General features: G+C 48.1%; 1 protein-coding gene across 12 annotated transcripts in view; it reads right to left on the bottom strand.

Annotated features, from left to right (window-relative positions):
- Positions 1-18,699, bottom strand: part of ADD1 (adducin 1) — a 94,759-nt gene that overhangs the window by 3,856 nt on the left and 72,204 nt on the right. For 6 of the 12 annotated variants that reach the window (XM_033213520.1, XM_033213523.1, XM_033213527.1 and 3 more), the window contains exons 11-15: positions 18,231-18,332; positions 17,489-17,578; positions 16,663-16,755; positions 10,780-10,936; positions 132-230 (exon numbers count right to left, since the gene is read on the bottom strand). In XM_033213520.1, coding sequence (XP_033069411.1) covers positions 132-230; positions 10,780-10,936; positions 16,663-16,755; positions 17,489-17,578; positions 18,231-18,332 — 541 coding nt within the window. The remainder of the gene's footprint in view (positions 1-131; positions 231-10,779; positions 10,937-16,662; positions 16,756-17,488; positions 17,579-18,230; positions 18,333-18,699) is intronic. The other 6 variants (XM_033213525.1, XM_033213530.1, XM_033213529.1 and 3 more) reach the window with 1 other exon arrangement.

Raw genomic sequence — 18,699 nt, 5'->3', positions numbered from 1 at the left:
TGTCACATCTTGGCGTTGATGCAAGCACACACTTCTCTGTTGGTGTTAACACAACTCCCGCCACATTCCGCCACAGCGCGCATGAGCCGTGCACCCTCCCACAGCGGTGGCCACTGCCACCCAGAGCTCACCTTCCTCCAGCTTGATGGGAGTGCTGGGAGGTGGGTGGGGGACCGCAGGCTGGTCTGGAGGACTCTTTTCTTTCTGTTCTCTAGCCTCGTCCAGATTCTCTGCAGAGAAGCAACAAGGATATGGTAGGAGCTGTGGACGCCATGAGCCTTCACCTGCCTCCATGGCAGATGGGGCAGCCTGCTCAGCCGCCCTTTGAGAAGGCAGGGCTCTCTCAACCCTTTCCCTGTTCCTCTCCAAGAGAGGATAAAGGAAGCTGTGACCCGGGTGTTGACTGATGTGAATTTCAGAGAAACATAAACAACTTCAGATACAAAATTCATTTCTATTCTTATTCCAAAGAGAATCTGCCAGAGCTGGCTCTGTGGTGGACCCAAATGGTGTGCCCTGGCCTGTCCCCTGCTGTCCTGTGCGAGTAGGCGGCCCCTCCCTCCCAGCCTTCTCCCTGCTAAGCAGGTGGCGGAGGGTCCTGAGCCCACTCACCACCTCAAGGGACATCACATGAGCAATTATTTTGGTTTTAATTCTGTGGTAGGGCATTTTATCCCAATAATTTAAACTTGGCAACTGTAATGCATATTTTTATTTTATAAAGTGAAACATGCTAATAAGAGCCAGAGGAAAAAATGCAGGAACTAGGATCCTGGATATAGAAAAGGATTCCAAGTCTACTTCTCGTGTGAGGGAAAATATGGATCAACACTATGCTAACTCCTTCTATGTCTGTCTGTATTTCAGAAGTTTAGATTAATAGCTTTGAATCAGCAGATCTGTATTTTGAACAAGCAGCTGTCATTACCCTTCTGAGCTCCCAGGGCCTCTGCTCCCACCCTAACAGCTGGCTCACCTCCCCAAGTACCATGTTGGCAGCTACCTTGCAGAAGCCAGGTGCCCATAAAAAGGCCGCCACACCACCTATCTGAGTGAGCATACAGCCTCAACCAGGAAAAGGTGCTGACCTCCGGCAGTCGGCCTGCATTTTACCTGTGGCACACAATCCCCTCAGCCCACGCCAAGGGCCGGATCAGACCTCCTGTGGGTTCTCCTGCTAACAGCTCTGTGATCACAGAGCATGGCCAGAGCTGTCCCCATCCACACTCAGCTGCCATCACAGCCCTGCTGAAGGAGCCTCACACCGGGTAGGGGGGAACTCCAGGTATCTTGTTTGACTGAAAAACAATCCCGGTTACTCAGATGCCAGGAGACTCCAAAGGGCAGACACATATCTGTGTACGTGTGCACAGAAACTAGGATTAGGCCACATGACCCACAGCTCAAGCTGACCACCTCTACTTCTCGCTCTAAGGCAGGTCATTACAGCAATGGCTCAAAGCTTCACTGGAGGGAGACAACCAGCGGCAGGGCCCGGTGTGTGTGAAGGCCTGAACAGTAAATAGCGGTGTAACACTGCAAAACAATTCAGCAACTCAACTTTCAGTAACAAGTACGTAATGCAGTGGCTGGTCTAGAACAAGACAAAAACCGGTTAAGAGGTCCTCTCAGGAGGAATGCCTAGCTCCCAGGATGACTACAGTCCAGGAGGGCAACAGTCAGTCCCACACACCGAGGGGCTCCAGCAAGGCTGACCCCAGAGGACTGAGAAGCACACTGAGGTTTCAGTAAAAACCTGAGTTGAAGCTAATGGCCCTGAGGATGCTGGCGGGGGCCCTGTGCCCCTGGTTCTTCCTGGTGCCAGCACCAAGGTTGCCTAGAGCCTAGTGGACAAGAGAGCTGGCAGCAGGGAGCTCGGAGGAAAAGCAGCTGATCCCCACGAGCCCTCAAGGAAGAGGCATTGGAGACCTGCTTCTCTCATTAGTTCTCAACATTTTCTTTTCAAAGCCTGACATCTGAAACCACCTGCTCCATGAGGGTCTGAAACTTGAGCCGCTTATTTTTACTCATTGTAAGACTGCCCCATCTTTGACCGCCTTTGTCAGTGAGCTACCAAGAGAAGTGCAGGCTGCACCCACCACTCCTGACGGGACCTGGGCACATGCCAGGGCAGTCAGCATGTTCACCCTCAGGCCTGTGACCACACCTGCACAGGAGACCCTCAAGGTTTATGGAGAAAGAGAATTTCTGTCAGAAACCCCAAGCCCTACAAACAAGCACCGCAAGGACATTCAGAGCATCCCCCTGCACAGAGGCCGGGGCTGACTGCTGTGATCAAAGACTCAGTGAAGAAGGCAATGCGCTTTTGTCCAAATCAGGGCTCAGCCATGCACAACCTCGTTCTTGGGAGCCGCCCTGTCTGAGCCCCCTATTCCTCTGCTCTAACTGGGGAAAAATGACGGATCTCGCAGGGTTACTCTGGGAATGAGATGAGATGTACGCACGACAGCACTGGGCATGTGCCCAGCACGATGGCTCAGCAACAATGAGTGTTAAGAATCAAACCAAGTAAAGGAAGTCTCTCCCCAGTGACGCTTCAACAGACAGAAATACCGTGTTCGTAAAAGAGACAAACGTCGGGGTGACTGTCAACATGGCCAAAGGAACAGCTCCGGTCTGCAGCTCCCAGCGAGATCAACCCAGAAGGTGGGTGATTTCTGCACTTCCAACTGAGGTACCTGGCTCATCTCACTGGGACTAGTTAGACCGTGGGTGCAGCCCACAGACGGCGAGCCGAAGCAGGGTAGGGTGTTGCTTACCCGGGAAGTGCAAGGAGTCAGGGAACTCCCTCCTGTAGCCAAGGGAAGCCGTGAGGGACTGTGCCTTGAGAAATGGTGCATTCTGGCTCAGATACTATGCTTTTCCCACGGTCTTCGCAATCCACAGACCAGGAAATTCCCTTGGCTGCCTACACCACCAAGGCCCTGGGTTTCAAGCACAAAACTGGTCACCCATTTGGGCAGATGCTGAGCTAGCTGCAGGAGTTCTTTTTGAATACCCCAGTGGCGCCTGGAATGCCAGCAAGACAGAACCCTTCACTCCCCTGGAAAGGGGGCTGAAGTCAGGGAGCCAAGTAGTCTTGCACAGCAGATCCCACCCCCATGGAGCCCAGCAAGCTAAGATCCACTGGCTTGAAATTCTTGCTGCCAGCACAGCAGTCTGAAGTCCACTTGGGATGCTGGAGCTTGGTAGGCGGAGAGGCGTCCACCATTACTGAGGCTTGAGTAGGCCATTTTCCCCTCACAGTGTAAACAAAGCTGCCAGGAAATCTGAACTGGGCGGAGCCCACCGCAGCTCCTCAAAGCCACTATAGCCAGACTGCTTCTCTAGATTCCTCCTCTCTGGGCAGGGCATCTCTGAAAGAAAGGCAGCAACGGCAGTCACGGACTTATAGATAAAACTCCCATCTCCCTGGGACAGAGCACCTGGGGGAAGGGGCAGCTGTGGACACAGCTTCAGCAGAGTTAAGTTACTGCCTGCTGGCTCTGAAGAGAACAGCGGATCTCCCAGCACAGTGCTCAAGCTCTGCTAAGGGACAGACACTGCCTCCTCAAGAGACACCTCCTAGCAGGGGTCGACAGACAACACCTCATACAGGAGAGCTCCGGCTGGCATCTGGCGGTGCCCCTCTGGGACGAAGCTTCCAGAAGAAGGGACAGGCAGCAATCTTTGCTGTTCTGCAGCTTCTGCTGGTGATACCCAGGCAAACAGGGTCTGGAGTGCACCTCCAGCAAACTCCAGCAGACCTGCAGGAGAAGGGACTGATAGAAGGAAAACTAACAGAAAGGAATAGCATCAACATCAATAAAAAGGACGTTCGCACGAAAACGCCATCTGAAGGTCACCAACATCAAAGATCAAACATAGATAAATCCACAAAGATAAGGAAAAACCAGCACAAAAAGGCTGAAAATTTCAAAACCCAGAACGCCTCTTCTCCTCCAAAGGATCACAACTCCTCGCCAGCAAGGGAACAAAACTGGATGGAGAATGAGTTTGATGAATTGACGGAAGTAGGCTTCAGAAGATGGGTAATAACAAACTCCTCTGAGCTAAAGGAGCGTGTTCTAACCCAATGCAAGGATGCTAAGAACCTTGAAATAAGGTTAGAGGAATTGCTAAGTAGAATAACACTTTAGAGAAGAACATAAATGACCTGATGGAGCTGAAAAACACAGCACGAGAACTTCATGAAGCATACACAAGTAACAATAGCCGAATAAATCAAGCAGAAGAAAGGATATCAGAGATTGAAGATCAACTTAATGAAATAAAGTATAAAGACAAGATTAAAGAATAAAGAATGAAAAGGAATGAACAAAGCCTCCAAGAAATATAGGGCTATGTGAAAAGATCAAAGCTACGTTTGATTGGGGTGCCTGAAAATGACAGGCAGAATGGAACCGAGTTGGAAAACACTCTTCAGGATATTATCCAGGAGAACTTCCCCAACCTAGCAAGACAGGCCAACATTCAAATTCAGGAAACAGGGAGACTACCACAAAGATACTCCTCGAGAAGAGCAACCCCAAGACACATAATCATCAGATTCACCCAAGGTTGAAATGAAGGAAAAAATTTTAAGGGCAGTCAGAGAGAAAGGTCAGGTTACCCACAAAGGGAAGCCCATCAGACTAACAGCAGATCTCTCTGCAGAAACCCTACAAGCCAGAAGAGAGTGGGGGCCAATATTCAACATTTTTAAAAGAATTTTCAACCCAGAATCTGATATCCAGCCAAACTAAGCTTCATAAGTGAAGGAGAAATAAAATCCTTTACAGACAAACAAATGCTGAGAGATTTTGTCACCATCAGGCCTGCCTTACAAGAGCTCCTGAAGCAAGCACTAAATATGGAAAGCAAAAACCAGTTCCACCCACCGCAAAAGTATACCAAATTGTAAAGACCATCAACACTATGAAGAAACTGCATCAACTAACGGGCAAAATAACCAGCTAGCATCATAATGACAGGATCAAATTCACACATAACAATATTAACCTGAATATGTGAATGGGCTAAATGCCCGAATTAAAAGACACAGACTGGCAAATTGGATAAAGGGTCAAGACCCATCAGTGTGCTATATTCAGGAGACCCGTCTCACATGTGAAGACACACATAGGCTCAAAATAAAGGGATAGAAGAATATTTACCAAGCAAAAGGAAAGCAAAAAAAAAAAAAAAAAAAAAAAGCAGGAGTTGCAATTCTAGTCTCTAATAAAACAGACTTTAAGCCAACAAAATTTAAGAAGACAAAGAAGGACATTACCTAATGGTAAAGGGATCAATGTAACAAGAAGAACTAACTATCCTAAATATACATGCAACCAATACAGGAGCACCCAGATTCATAAAGCAAGCTCTTAGAGACCTACAAAGAGACTCACACTCCCACACAATAATAATGGGAAATTTTAACACCCCACTGTCAATATTAGATCGACAAGACAGAAAATTAACAAGGATATTCAGGACTTGAACTCAGCTCTGGACCAAGCAGACCTAATAGACATCTACAGAACTCTCCACCCCAAATCAACAGAATATACATTCTTCTCAGCACCATATCGCACTTATTCTAAAATTGACCACATAATTGGAAGTAAAACACTCCTCAGCAAATGTAAAAGAACAGAAATTATAACAAGCTGTCTCTCAGACCACAGAGCAATCAAATTAGAACTCAGGATTAAGACACTCACTCAAAACTGCATAACTCCATGGAAACTGAACAGCCTGCTCCTGAATGACTACTGGGTAAATAACAAAATTCAGGCAGAAATAAATAAGTTATTTGAAAACAATGAGAAAAAAGACACAGCGTACCAGAATCTCTGGGACACAGCTAAAGCAGTGTTCAGAGGAAAATTTATAGCACTAAATGCCCACAGGAGAAAGCAGGAAAGATCTAAAATCGACACCCTAACATCATAATTAAAAGAACTAGAGAAGAAAGAGCAAACAAATTCAAAAGCTAGCAGAAGATAAGAAATGACTAAGATCAGAGCAGAACCGAAGGAGAGAGACACAAAAAAAAGCCTTCAAAAAATCAGTGAATCGGCCGGGCGCGGTGGCTCAAGCCTGTAATCCCAGCACTTTGGGAGGCCGAGACGGGCGGATCACGAGGTCAGGAGATCGAGACCATCCTGGCTAACACAGTGAAACCCCGTCTCTACTAAAAATACAAAAAAACTAGCCGGGCGAGGTGGCGGCGCCTGTAGTCCCAGCTACTCCGGAGGCTGAGGCAGGAGAATAGCGTGAACCCGGGGGGGCGGAGCTTGCAGTGAGCTGAGATCCAACCACTGCACTCCAGCCTGGGCGACAGAGCGAGACTCCATCTCAAAAAAAAAAAAAAATCAGTGAATCCAGGAGCTGGTTTTTTGAAAAGATTGATAATTAGACAGACTAATAAAGAAGAAAAGAGAGAAGAATCAAATAGACACAAAAAATGATAAAGGGGAGATCACCACTGACCCCACAGAAATACAAACCACCATCAGAGAATACTATAAACACCTCTACACAAATAAACTAGAAAATCTAGAAGAAATGGATAAATTCCTGGATACATATACCCTCCCATGACTGAACCAGGAGGAAGCCAAATCCCTGAATAGACCAGTAACGAGCTCTGAAATTGAGGTAGAAATAAATAGCCTACCAACCAAAAAAAGCCCAGGACCAGAAAGATTAACAGCCAAATTCTACCAGAGGTACAAAAAGGAGCTGGTAGGTACCATTCCTTCTGAAACTATTCCAGACAATAGAAAAAAGAGGGACTCCTCCCTAACTCGTTTTATGAGGCCAGCATCATCCTTATACCAAAACCTGGCAGAGACACAACAAAAAAAGAAAATTTCAGGCCAATATCCCTGATGAACATCAATGCGAAAATCCTCAATAAAATACTGGCAAACCGAATCCAGCAGCACATCAAAAAGCTTATCCACCACAATCAAGTTGCCTTCATCCCTGGGATGCAAGGCTGGTTCAACATACACAATCAGCCAGGTGCAGTGGCTCACACCTGTAATCCCAGCACTTTGGGAGGCCGAGGCAGGTGGATCATGAAGTCAGGAGATCGAGACCATCCTGGCCAACACAGTGAAACCCTGTCTCTAATAAAAATACAAAAATTAGCCGGGTGTGGTGGCATGCGTCTGTAGTCTCAAGTACTCAGGAGGCTGAGGCTTGAATCCAGGAGGCAGAGGTTGCAGTGAGCCAAGATTGCACCACTGCACTCCAGCTTCGGTAACAGAGGGAGACTCTGTCTCAGAAAAAAAAAAAATCAACAAATAACAAACCATATGCAAATCAATAAACATAATCCATCGTATACACAGAACTAACGACAAAAACCACATGATTATCTCAATAGATGCAGAAAAGGGCTGCAATAAAATTTAACATCCCCTCATGCTAAAAACTCTCAATAAACTAGGTATTAAGAGCTATTTATGACAAACCCACAGCCAATATCGTACTGAATGGGCAAAGACTGGAAGCATTCCCTTTAAAAACTGGCACAGGACACGGATGCCCTCTCTCACCACACCTATTCAACACAGTATTAGAAGTTCTGGCCAGCGCAATCAGGCAAGAGAAAGAAATAAAGCGTATTCAAATAGGAAAACAGGAAGTCAAATTGTCTCTGTTTGCAGATGACATGATTGTATATTTAGAAAACCCTATCATCTCAGCCCAAAATCTCCTTAAGCTGATAAGCAACTTCAGCAAAGTCTCAGGATACAAAATCAATGTGCAAAAATCACAAGCATTCCTATACACCAATAATTGACAAAGAGCCAAATCATGAGTGAACTCCCATTCACAATTGCTACAAAGAGAATAAAATACCTGGGACTACAACTTACAAGGGATGTGAAGGACCTCTTCAAGGAGAACTACAAACCACTGCTCAAGGAAATAAGAGAGCACACAAACAAAAAGAAAAACATTCCATGCTCATGGATACGAAGAATCAATATTGTGAAAATGGCCATACTGCCCAAAGTAATTCATAGATTCAATGCTATGCCCATCCAGCTACCACTGACTTTCTTCACAGAATTAGAAAAAACTACTTTAAATTTCATATGGAACCAAAAAAGCGTGTATGGCCAAGACAATGCTAAGCAAAAAGAACAAAGCTGTAGGCATCACACTACTTGACTTAAAACTACACTACAAGGCTACAGTAACCAAAACAGCATGGTACTGGTACCAAAACAGATATATAGACCAATAAACAGAACAGAGGCCTCAGAAATAATGTCACACCTCTACAACCATCTGATCTTTGACAAATTGGACAAAAACAAGCAATGGGAAAAGGATTCCCTATTAAACAAATGGTGTTAAGAAAACTGGCTAGCCATATGCAGAAAAGTGAAACTGGACACCTTCCTTACACCTTATATAAAAATTAACTCAAGATGGGTTAAACATAAGACCTAAAACCATAAAAACCCTAGAAGAAAACCTAGGCAATACCATTCAGGACACAGGCATGGGCAAAGACTTCATGACTAAAACACCAAAAGCAATGGCAACAAAAGCCAAAATTGACAAATGGGATCTAACTAAACTAAAGAGCTTCTGCACACCAGAAGAAACTATCATCAGAGTGAAAAGGGAACCTACAGAATGGGAGAAAATTGTTGCAATCTATCCATCTGACAAAGGGCTGATAACCAGGATCTACAAGGAACTTAAACAAATTTACAAGAAAAAAAACAACCCCATCAAAAAGCGGGTGAAGGATATAAACAGACGCCTCTCAAAAGAAGACATTTATGTGGCCAACAAACATAGGAACAAAAGCTCATCATCACTGGTCATTAGAGAAATGCAAATCAAAACCACAATGAGATACCATCTCACACCAGTTACAATGGCGATCATTAAAAAGTCAGGAAACAACAGAAGCTGGAGAGGATGTGGAGAAACAGGAACGCTTTTACACTGTTGGTGGGAGTGTAAATTAGTTCAACCATTGTGGAAGACAGCGTGGTGATTCCTCAAGGATCTAGAACCAGAAATATCATTTGACCCAGCAATCCCGTTATTGGGTATATACCCAAAGGATTATAAACATTCTACTATAAAGACATACGCACACATATGTGTACTGCACCACTATACACGATACCAAAGACTTGGAACCAACCCAAATGCCCATCAGTGATAGGCTGGATAAAGAAAATGTGGCATATACACACCAAGGAATACTATGCAGTCATAAAAAAGGATGAGTTCATGTCCTTTGCAGGGACATGGATGAAGCTAGAAACCATCATTCTCAGCAAACACAGGAACAGAAAACCAACCACCACATGTTCTCACTCAAAAGTGGGAGTTGAACAATGAGAACACATGGACACAGGAAAGGGAACATCACACACCAGGGCCTGTCAGGGGTGTGGGGCTAGGGGAAGGATAGCATTAGGAGAAATACCAAATGTAGATGATGGGTTGATGGGTGCAGCAAACCACCCTGGCACGTGTATACCTACGTAACAAACCTGCACGTTCTGTATATGTATCCCAAAACTTAAAATATAATTAATTTTAAAAAAGAGAGAGAAAGACAAATGTCTCTTTAAAAAGATATTCAGGGCTGGGCACGGTGGCTCATGCCTATAATCCCAGCACTTTGGGAGGCCGAGGCAGGTGGATCACAAGTTTAAGATATTGAGACCATCCTGGCCAACATGGTGAAACCCCGTCTCTACTAAAAATACAAAAATGAGCCAGGCGTGGTGGCGGGCACCTGTAGTCCGAGCTACTCGGAAGGTTGAGGCAGGAGAATCGCTTGAACCCGGGAGGCAGAGGTTGCAGTGAGCTGAGATCGTGCCACTGCACTCCAGCCTGGTGACAGAGTGAGACTTCATCTCAAAAAGAATAATAATCATATGCATGCTGGCTTCCCCGCTAACTGATCCAAATGAACGAATTCTTTTGTCAGTGTTCTGGTCACTCCATACGGACAGAAACCCCCTGGGAGAAGGACCAATGCCTTCCAGCCTGGAGCTCTGTGGGCTGCCCCTCACTCCTGCGGTCTCCTCTCACCCCCACCTTCATCACAGCTGTTGGATGGAACCACAGCAGGACATCTTCAGGGTCAGCCTTGTTTTGGCAGAGGGGCCCTGGCCTATCTTAGTACGGCACGCAGACACTTGTGAGTGGCCACCACTAGTCCTCCACATTGTCATTTACACACGTCTCCCTCCTAGCCAGGGCCACTCACAAGTGCGCCTAACTTGGCAATTTTTTTTTTTTTTTTTTTTGAGATGGGAGTTTCTCTCTTGTTGTCCAGGCTGGAGTGCAATGGCGTGATCTCAGCTCACCGCAACCTCCGCCTCCCGGGTTCATGCGATTCTCCTGACTCAGCCTCCCGAGTAGCAGCTGGGATTACAGGCATGCACCACCACACCCGGCTAATTTTGTATTTTTAGTAGAGATGGGGTTTCTCCATGTTTGTCAGGCTGGTCTCGAACTCCTGACTTCAGGTGATCCACCTGCCTCGGCCTCCCAAAGTGCTGGGATTAAAGGCGTGAGCCACCACGCCCGGCCTGCAATTTCTTCCATTCTGGCCTGAGTGACTAGGTTGGAAATGAGTACTGGATAAAGTTCTGGTTTGACTTTGATGCATGTGACTATTCTTATCACCACCCACAGCCAGCACCTGGACCACAGAGAAGCTCCCAGGGCACACCTTCTGGAGTGGCAGTGCCCAGGACCACAAGCACTCACCTTCAGAGCCCTTCTGCTTCCGCTCCACCTCCCTGCGGTACTCCTCCAGCTCGCGGTCTGTGAGCGTGGTGAAGGGGTTGGGGCCCGTGGTGCTCACAATGACGTGGGGCTGGTACTCCTTCTCAATGATTGCCTTGGAGGCCGTCACCAGCTCTCCCTGTGGATGAAAGTCATGTCTGGTCTGCAAGAGCCCAGTCCAGTGGGGACTATCCCTCCTCCCAGGCAGGCTACAGGCAGGGCGGGGACAGGAGGCTTTCCAGGAGCAGACACCCCTGAGACTGCACTGCCATGGGCCTGAGGCCTAAGCTGAGCTGCAGCCTTCAGTGGTAGATAATGGAAACACAGGTCAGTGCCACGATGAACAGACATTAACCGCAGAAGAAATCTTACAGAGCCTTCCAGGTTTCAGAAGCAAAAGCCCAATGCAGACCCAAGAGCACAGAGCACCTCAGGGAGGGTGCCCGCTACTCCTCTCTGTCGAACAGAAGGGGAAGAGGCCCTTTCCCGTTACTGTTTAAAAGTCAGTAACTTTTCCTCATGACATCAGAAATTGTCACAAGCTACAAGACTCAGCATAAGGCATGCTCAGAGCTTTGCTTATATTCTAAGAGCACAGGTAAGTTCTGTTCTTTTGACTATGGTTAGTTTATAACTAGTTCCTGGAATTTATCCCAAAACATTCAGAGATAACAAAATGTCCCAAGACACCAGTGTTTAGCTGAGGAATCTGGAAAACTGAACATCTGTACCAAAGAAAAAAAGAAGAAAGCAAAGCGAAGCACAAAGGCGGCTCACAGATCACACCAATCGTAAAGCAGGAGGGAGCCTGAGGCCAACACAGTGGGCCGGGTGGGTGTCAGGGGGTGAGGTCCACTCACAGCCACCTGTCCCAGCACAGTGCTGTGCCCACAGTGCAGCCTGATTGGGCCAGGGGCAGGAAAATGTCCCCCAATTCCCTGGAGCTCTTTTCTTTTTTTTTTTTTTTTGAGACGGAGTCTCGCACTGTCGCCCAGGCTGGAGTGCAGTGGCGCAATCTCAGCTCATGGCAAGCTCCGCCTCCCGGGTTCCCGCCATTCTCCTGCTTCAGCCTCCCGAGTAGCTGGGACTACAGGTGCCCGCCACCTCGCCCGGCTACCCTGGAGCTCACTTCTAAGACAGTTACCCAGCACTTACACACATGCACATGACTGAATGACAGCTTCCAAAACCAAATAAAAACAGGAGAATCCACAATTCTTTGGATGCCAGGCCTGGTCCTTTAGTGCTCCTCTCAGTGAGGGTTGAACACCAGAGATAGTGAGTGTCCTAGCAGGGCTGACTTTGGAAATTCAACTCACCCGGGCCGACTGCTCCTCAAGCAGAGACGGGAGAGCCTGGACTGACTGGGATGGGCTGAGAGGTTACCAACTAGCATGCTGCGTACCCGGAGCTGACTAGTGACACAGAGCCCAGAGCCCAGAACCCCGGGAGGGACAGATGGACTGCTGGAATAGGCAACCTTTGCCCGGGAGCCTGGAGACGCTCGACAGTCAATAGGTCAAGGGGAACCCTCTTCTGAACCAGGTCTGACTCAAGGCCCACTGACTTTTCGTTAAGAGGCTGCCCTACCGGCCGGGCGCGGTGGCTCAAGCCTGTAATCCCAGCACTCTGGGAGGCCGAGATAGCCGGATCACGAGGTCAGGAGATCGAGACCATCCTGGCTAACACGGTAAACCCCGTCTCTACTAAAAAAATACAAAAAATTAGCCGGGCGAGATGGCGGGCGCCTGTAGTCCCAGCTACTCGGGAGGCTGAGGCGAGAGAATGGCGTAAACCCGGGAGGCGGAGCTTGCAGTGAGCTGAGATCCGGCCACTGCACTCCAGCCTGGGCGACAGAGCGAGACTCCGTCTCAAAAAAAAAAAAAAAAAAAAAAAAAAAAAGAGGCTGCCCTACCTCACCAAGACAGGAAACTGAGTCCTGTCTGCCATGTGTTAGCTCTGTGGCCTGAGCCAAGTCTTTCCCTGACCAGAGCCTGCCTCACTATCTGAAGGAGGACCGGCTGGGCTGTCCACTGCTAAGAGCCCTCACACGGTGGCACCCTAGAGACGGTATCCCAGCAAAGGCAGTTTGGCTGGCTGCACCTGCATCCCGATATCACTGCCAGTGAAATGAGAAGGTGACACAAGAGAAATGCGTAAGTTTATTTCAATCAAATGGTTAAAATCAGTAAAGGAATCAAATATCAAGAATCAACTATCAGGCCAGGCACAGTGGCTCACACCTATAATCCCAGCACTTTGGGAACCTGAGGCGGGTAGATCACCTGAGGTCAGGAGTTCAAGACCACCCTGGCCAACACAGCGAAAACCCGTCTCTACTAAAAATACAAAAAAATTAACCAGGCGTGGTGGTGGGCACCTGTAATCCCAGTTACTTGGGAGGCTGAGGCAAAAGTATCACTTGAACGCGGGAGGCAGAGGTTGAGGTGAGCCAAGATTGCGCCACTGCACTGCAACCTAGGCGAGAGAGCAAGGCTTTGTCTCAAACAAACAAACAAAAAGAATCGACTATCAGCCAGGCACCACAGCTCATGCCTATAATCCCAGCAGTTTGGGAGGCCAAGACAGAAGAATTGCTTGAGCCCAGGAGTTCAAGAGCAGCCTGGGTAACATAGTGAGACCTCATCTCTACAAAAAATTTAAAAATTAGCCACGTGTGGTAGCATGCGCCTGTAGTCCAGCTACTGAGGAGGCTGAGGTGGGAGGATTCCTTTGGCCTGAGAGGTAGAGGCTGCAGTGAGCCATGATTGCACCACTGCACTCCAGGCTGGGCCACAGAGTAAGATGCTGTCTCAAAATAAAAATAAAATCCACTGGCACAGAGACACCAAAGCCCTTGTTCCCAATTTTGATGCCCCAAAGGACAAGCGGGGCTCTCTCATACTAAAACAGCCGAAGCCCGAGGCACAGTGCAGCAGGTCCCTGCCTCCAGTGGTGGAGAGCGCCCTCCTCCAAAGACCACAGCTAAGGGCCAAGCTGCTGTCAAGACCAGTTACGGGAACAGAGAATCACATTCCTCTGCAAGAAAGGACACAGAGAAATGACTGAGATGCAGAGAAACATACGCCACTCGTGGACAACCCAGGCAGGAAACCAGGATGTACCTAGCTTCCCTTCCTGCCACTCCCCTCACCTCCCTGTCACCTGACAAGGCTCTAAGGCAAAACACAGGCCCAGTAACACTTTCTGTACTTGACTGAGGCAGCCTGGGTGGAACAACAGCTCCGCCTGAGGTTGTGCAAACTGTGCTAGTGGCTGACCTCTCTGAGCATCAGGTTTTCATCTACAAGCAGGGCCGACTTGGATCTGGACTGGCATTCCCAGTGCTGGACCATGCACAGGTTAGGTGCTCAACACAGGTCAGTGAGAGAACCAAGGGCTGAGCTTACTGCCCCTCTGCATTTCTACCACACAGCATGAAGGGTGGCAGGGAACAGCCCCCAGTGAGGTGCACATGGGAACACAGAGTCCTTCCCTGGACTGAACAGCTTGCAGTGTAGACACACATCTTCATCTCTAATCCTTCATTTCACTTAAAATTCAATCCAGAAGGCAGCCAAAATTATTTCAGGTTATGCCAGATGAGGTGGCTCACGCCCTAAAATCCCAGCATTTTGGGAGACTGAGTCAGGTGGACTGCTTGAGCTCAGGAGTTTAAGACCAGCCTGGGCAACATGGCCAAACCCAGTCTCTACAAAAAAATACAAAAATTAGCCAGGTGTGGTGATGTGCACCTGTAGTCTCAGCTACTCAGGAGGCTGAGGTGGGAGGAGGGAGGATTGCTTGAGCCTGCGAAGCGGAGGCTGCAGTGAGCCAAGATAGCCCAACCACACTCCAGCCTGGAAAACAGAGTGAGACCCTGTCTCAAAAAATACATATATATGTATATGTATTTCAGGTTACATGTTATGACACCCAAAGGAAAGTCAACACAGCCTTCGGCTGGGCTTAGAACTCCTGTTTGAACTCTGACTCACTGTCCCTTCTTCTGTCAGAAGGCAACACTTGCACTGTGGGAATGGCCATCGCCAGTGAGGGAGAAATGGAAGGCAAAGGAAAGTCCTTTCCAGAAAATCCCCAGCTCCCTAAGTCCCAAATACCCATTCCTCAGGTTCTCAGATGGGAAGCAGGCTTCTACGTGCTCGCCGCACTGGGGAGGGGAGTGTGTAGGACACAGTCCTCCTTGCTTGGTCAAGGAGAAATTCAGCTTCTTAACATGCAGCTCCATGTTCCAAAAGGAGCAAGACTGTCTGTGCTTTGAGGTTCACGTGAAAGGAAGTGGAACAATCGCCCAGTAAAGGACTCCCATGGAGCCAAAGCACATTCTCACCAAAAAGAGGGTATTTTAGCCAGTGTGGGATAAAGATCAAGGGTGCAAAAGTGAACTTCAGATACAAGGAGGCAGAGAAAACACAAAGCTGGAACAAGGATTTCTGTCCAGGGGTCAACCTCTCTTCCTGTGGTGTCAGTGTACAGTGGTATTCTCTAATTACACCTGGATGCAGCACTCGCAGAGAGCATGGTGTTCAGAAAGTAGAGACCCTACCTCTGTCGTTCAGGAAACACCCGGGTGACTGTGACACACACCCACATCTGAATACCACTGGGACAGAGCACACAAAGCTGTAACTGGTGGTTGAACACGGCGACCCAGGCTGCTGTCTGAAGAGCCCTAACAAGGTCCTCAGTGCTGCCCTCATGTGGGCTATACACAGGAGGCCAGCTGGGCTCACGGCCTGCACAGCCCTCACACACCTGAGAGAAAGAATAACTGACAAGACTGCAACAAAGTGCCAAAAGATGAAAAACAAGCAACAGGCAGAGTCATCTTTCTCCCCTGCTCTGAGAAGTTCTTCCAAGAATGGCAGCCGGAAGTACGCTCTAAGCACAGGGAAAAACAGGACCTGTGGAATTAATAAGTAAATATGCAAAATAATGTTATTAGCAGGGATTACAGACAGGAATACAGAATCTTTGCTACAAACCCGCTTCTATATGGGAACTGGAACACCACTAAAGTGACATGTGCATCTCAATGAAGGTGTGTCAAGTGAAAGAGACGGTTCTGGAAATTTCCTTTGACAAGAATATAACCATGCCTCTCAGCTAAGACTCAACCATGCGGTCAGGCACTTTCTGCCCAGGGCACCAGCTCCTGCACACTAGCAGCCTAATGCTTAGGGAAGGTTTCCTTCTATGTGGGTGGGTTCAGACAGATCTTCCACCTACTGCACACACTAGATACGCATGCACAGAGGGAAATTACGATGTGGGGTTTCAAACTCTCCTAAGTCTTTCTGCTCTGCGGCATTTAAAAATGTTATTTAGGGTTTATTTTTGAGGTAAATAAATACATTTTATCAACAAGGGCTGACAAAGACTGTCTGAATTCCCATTCCTCTGAAATGACATCTTTCAATGATATGACCTCCAGTGGCTACATTCATGACATTTACAGTCAAAGCTGAACCAGCGAGGGTGGAAGGGCACTCAGGAGTGGCCGCTGCCAACAACAGACTGCCCAGAAGAGCCTGTCTGCAGTCAGCATCGTGGAGAAGGCAAAGTCCTATGCGGAACTGCAGAAATGCACCATATCGCTCAGACTGGCCATTTCTCAGCAACAACTTCGAATGCTGGAGATTGTTATCACACCTCATACCAAGTGTTTTAATTAAAGAATCGAGCAGGTAGAACAGAACCTTCTGTACAATCTCATAAACAGTTTAAAGAGCCATTTGAAGCTACTTCAGTAACTAAGACAATGCCTGAAGAGAGGAGACAGGGAGGGGGGAGGGGAGGGGAGCAAGGCGCATAGACAGGTAGTGAGGACAGGGCGGTGAGTACCTTTCTAAAAGAGAGAGATTTAGCGGGACTAAAGGTCTGCTCTGTAAGCTCGAGCCCTTCGATAGTTTCCGTACAGTCAGAGAGAGGTGCATCCTGAAACAGTAAACTGAGTCACCAGAGCACACCAGGCCCAGCCTGTGAAGTATCAACTGAGAGCACAGGATGGAGCTGGCTAAGAGCATGCAGCAGGGACAGCTGTCAACAGTAAATGTGGCGGTGATGATGGCGGGACGTGCAGACACTGAACACGAAACCAGGACCACGGCTGGCCAAATCCAACAATCGTCTACTCCTGCAGAGTCAGGTGTTAAAGCATTAGGTGGCATATTAGTTTTCAGAGATAACTACTTACACAATTATCTTCAATGCCACAAGGTAGAGTCATTTTGTAGAAATGTGTGTGAATGTGCACCACATTTACAGGCACCCAGCCCTCTGCAACCCAAGCAGCACTTCGTTGCAGACAGCAATATGTACCACAACAAGAGTCCCTTAAACCCACCCTCTCCTAGCACCTTACACAGAATGCTGCTGAACCCGGGCCAAATCTAAGCCCCAAAGCTGGTGGTGTATGGGCCACCCTCATATATGCATGCATTACAAGGGGGGGGACCAGACGGGTGGACACAGCCCTCAGCATGCTCGCTCCATCTAGAACTCAAGGAAAAGTGCCTGGACTATTTCTCATCATGAAGGTTTTAACAAAGGTAACTGGTTGCCTAGAATACTTACCTCATAAAGTCACTCTCTCAATTTCAGAATAACTTTGGAGAAGGCGGTCACACAGCCACCACCCACTAATGTCAGAGACACTCTGGGCTCTCACCTGGACGAGGCTCCTGTCCATCACTACACCACACAAAACCTGGGACTGAGGGCCAGCCGTCTTAATGTCCTGTAAATTCTGCTCTCGGATCTGAGGATAGGAAGGAGAGGCACATATCAGCGGTCCTGAGCAGTCATGCTGCCTGGGAGCCATGCTGCCGTGCACTTGGGTCCCAGCCACATGGAAGCTACACTTCAGCTCTCCCCGTGCCCTACGCAGGCAGGATGGCCCCAAGTGTTCTGAGTGAGCACCATGCCTGCTTAGTGGGGTGTTGGTCTGCAGGGATGGAGACTATTCCCAGCTCCCCACATCTTTCAGATGCTTGGGCAGGGCACCTATCTCTCACTGTCATTAACTCTCTGCATGTCCGTTGTCTAGTGATGTGAGCACTGGCAGGGCTCCTGCTCTGATAAACCAAATGCCACTCACAAGTCTTTGAATGAACCCTGAAAATCAGGGACAGGAGTCTGCTCTTGTTAAGAACAGGTTTGCAGCTTCCAGTTCTGACCTGTGAGCAAATATCAGTTCAAATTTCAACAGGGCCCAAAAAAGATGTCTGCTGCTCATACTTCACACTGATGGTAGAACAGCAGCAGTGGGAAGAGATGGCTTCAGTTACAACAGTGGCAATAACAGCAGATGTCCTCTGCTAGAAGCAAGCACACCCCCCCCCCACCAAAGCAGCTGGCATCCCTTCCAATCCCACACCCAAGCCCCCACTGAGTGCCGACGCAGGACACACCTTGTTCCTCATCTCCTGGACCTCTTTTGGGTTAGTGTTCAATGGAACAAACAGGTTAGGGACAGCAGAGGTGGAAGTTCTATGTCCATCCTCTTTAGTCCACTGTAATATCAAGAACAGTTGAAAAGTCAGAATTATGACAACAATAAGTGACATAGCATCCAATCTATTCAGTTTATCTCACATCTGGTCATGCACTGAACATCACAGAGAGGAATGAACCAATGACCACATCTTCTGGGTCACTCAGCAGAGTCGCCATGGGAGCAGGATGCAGCCACATGAAGATCAGTTAATAGTGGAAGTCAAAGTCATGACTGATGGAAAAGGACCATCTGGAAAGCCCAGCTGAATCTGGGTCACAAGGTAGGCTGACGACAGAGCTGAGCCCCATAACCCTGGGACCAGCAGGGGAGGCCCCTCAGAGACCATTGGTTCACCGCTCTGAAAATCATCCAACACCAAAGCC

The sequence above is a fragment of the Trachypithecus francoisi genome, unplaced genomic scaffold (genome assembly GCF_009764315.1).
Source record: "Trachypithecus francoisi isolate TF-2019V2 unplaced genomic scaffold, Tfra_2.0 Lachesis_group1, whole genome shotgun sequence".
NCBI lineage: Eukaryota > Metazoa > Chordata > Mammalia > Primates > Cercopithecidae > Trachypithecus > Trachypithecus francoisi.
The sequence above is the reverse complement of the archived record's forward strand: the minus strand, read 5'-3'. Positions and strand labels throughout refer to the sequence as shown.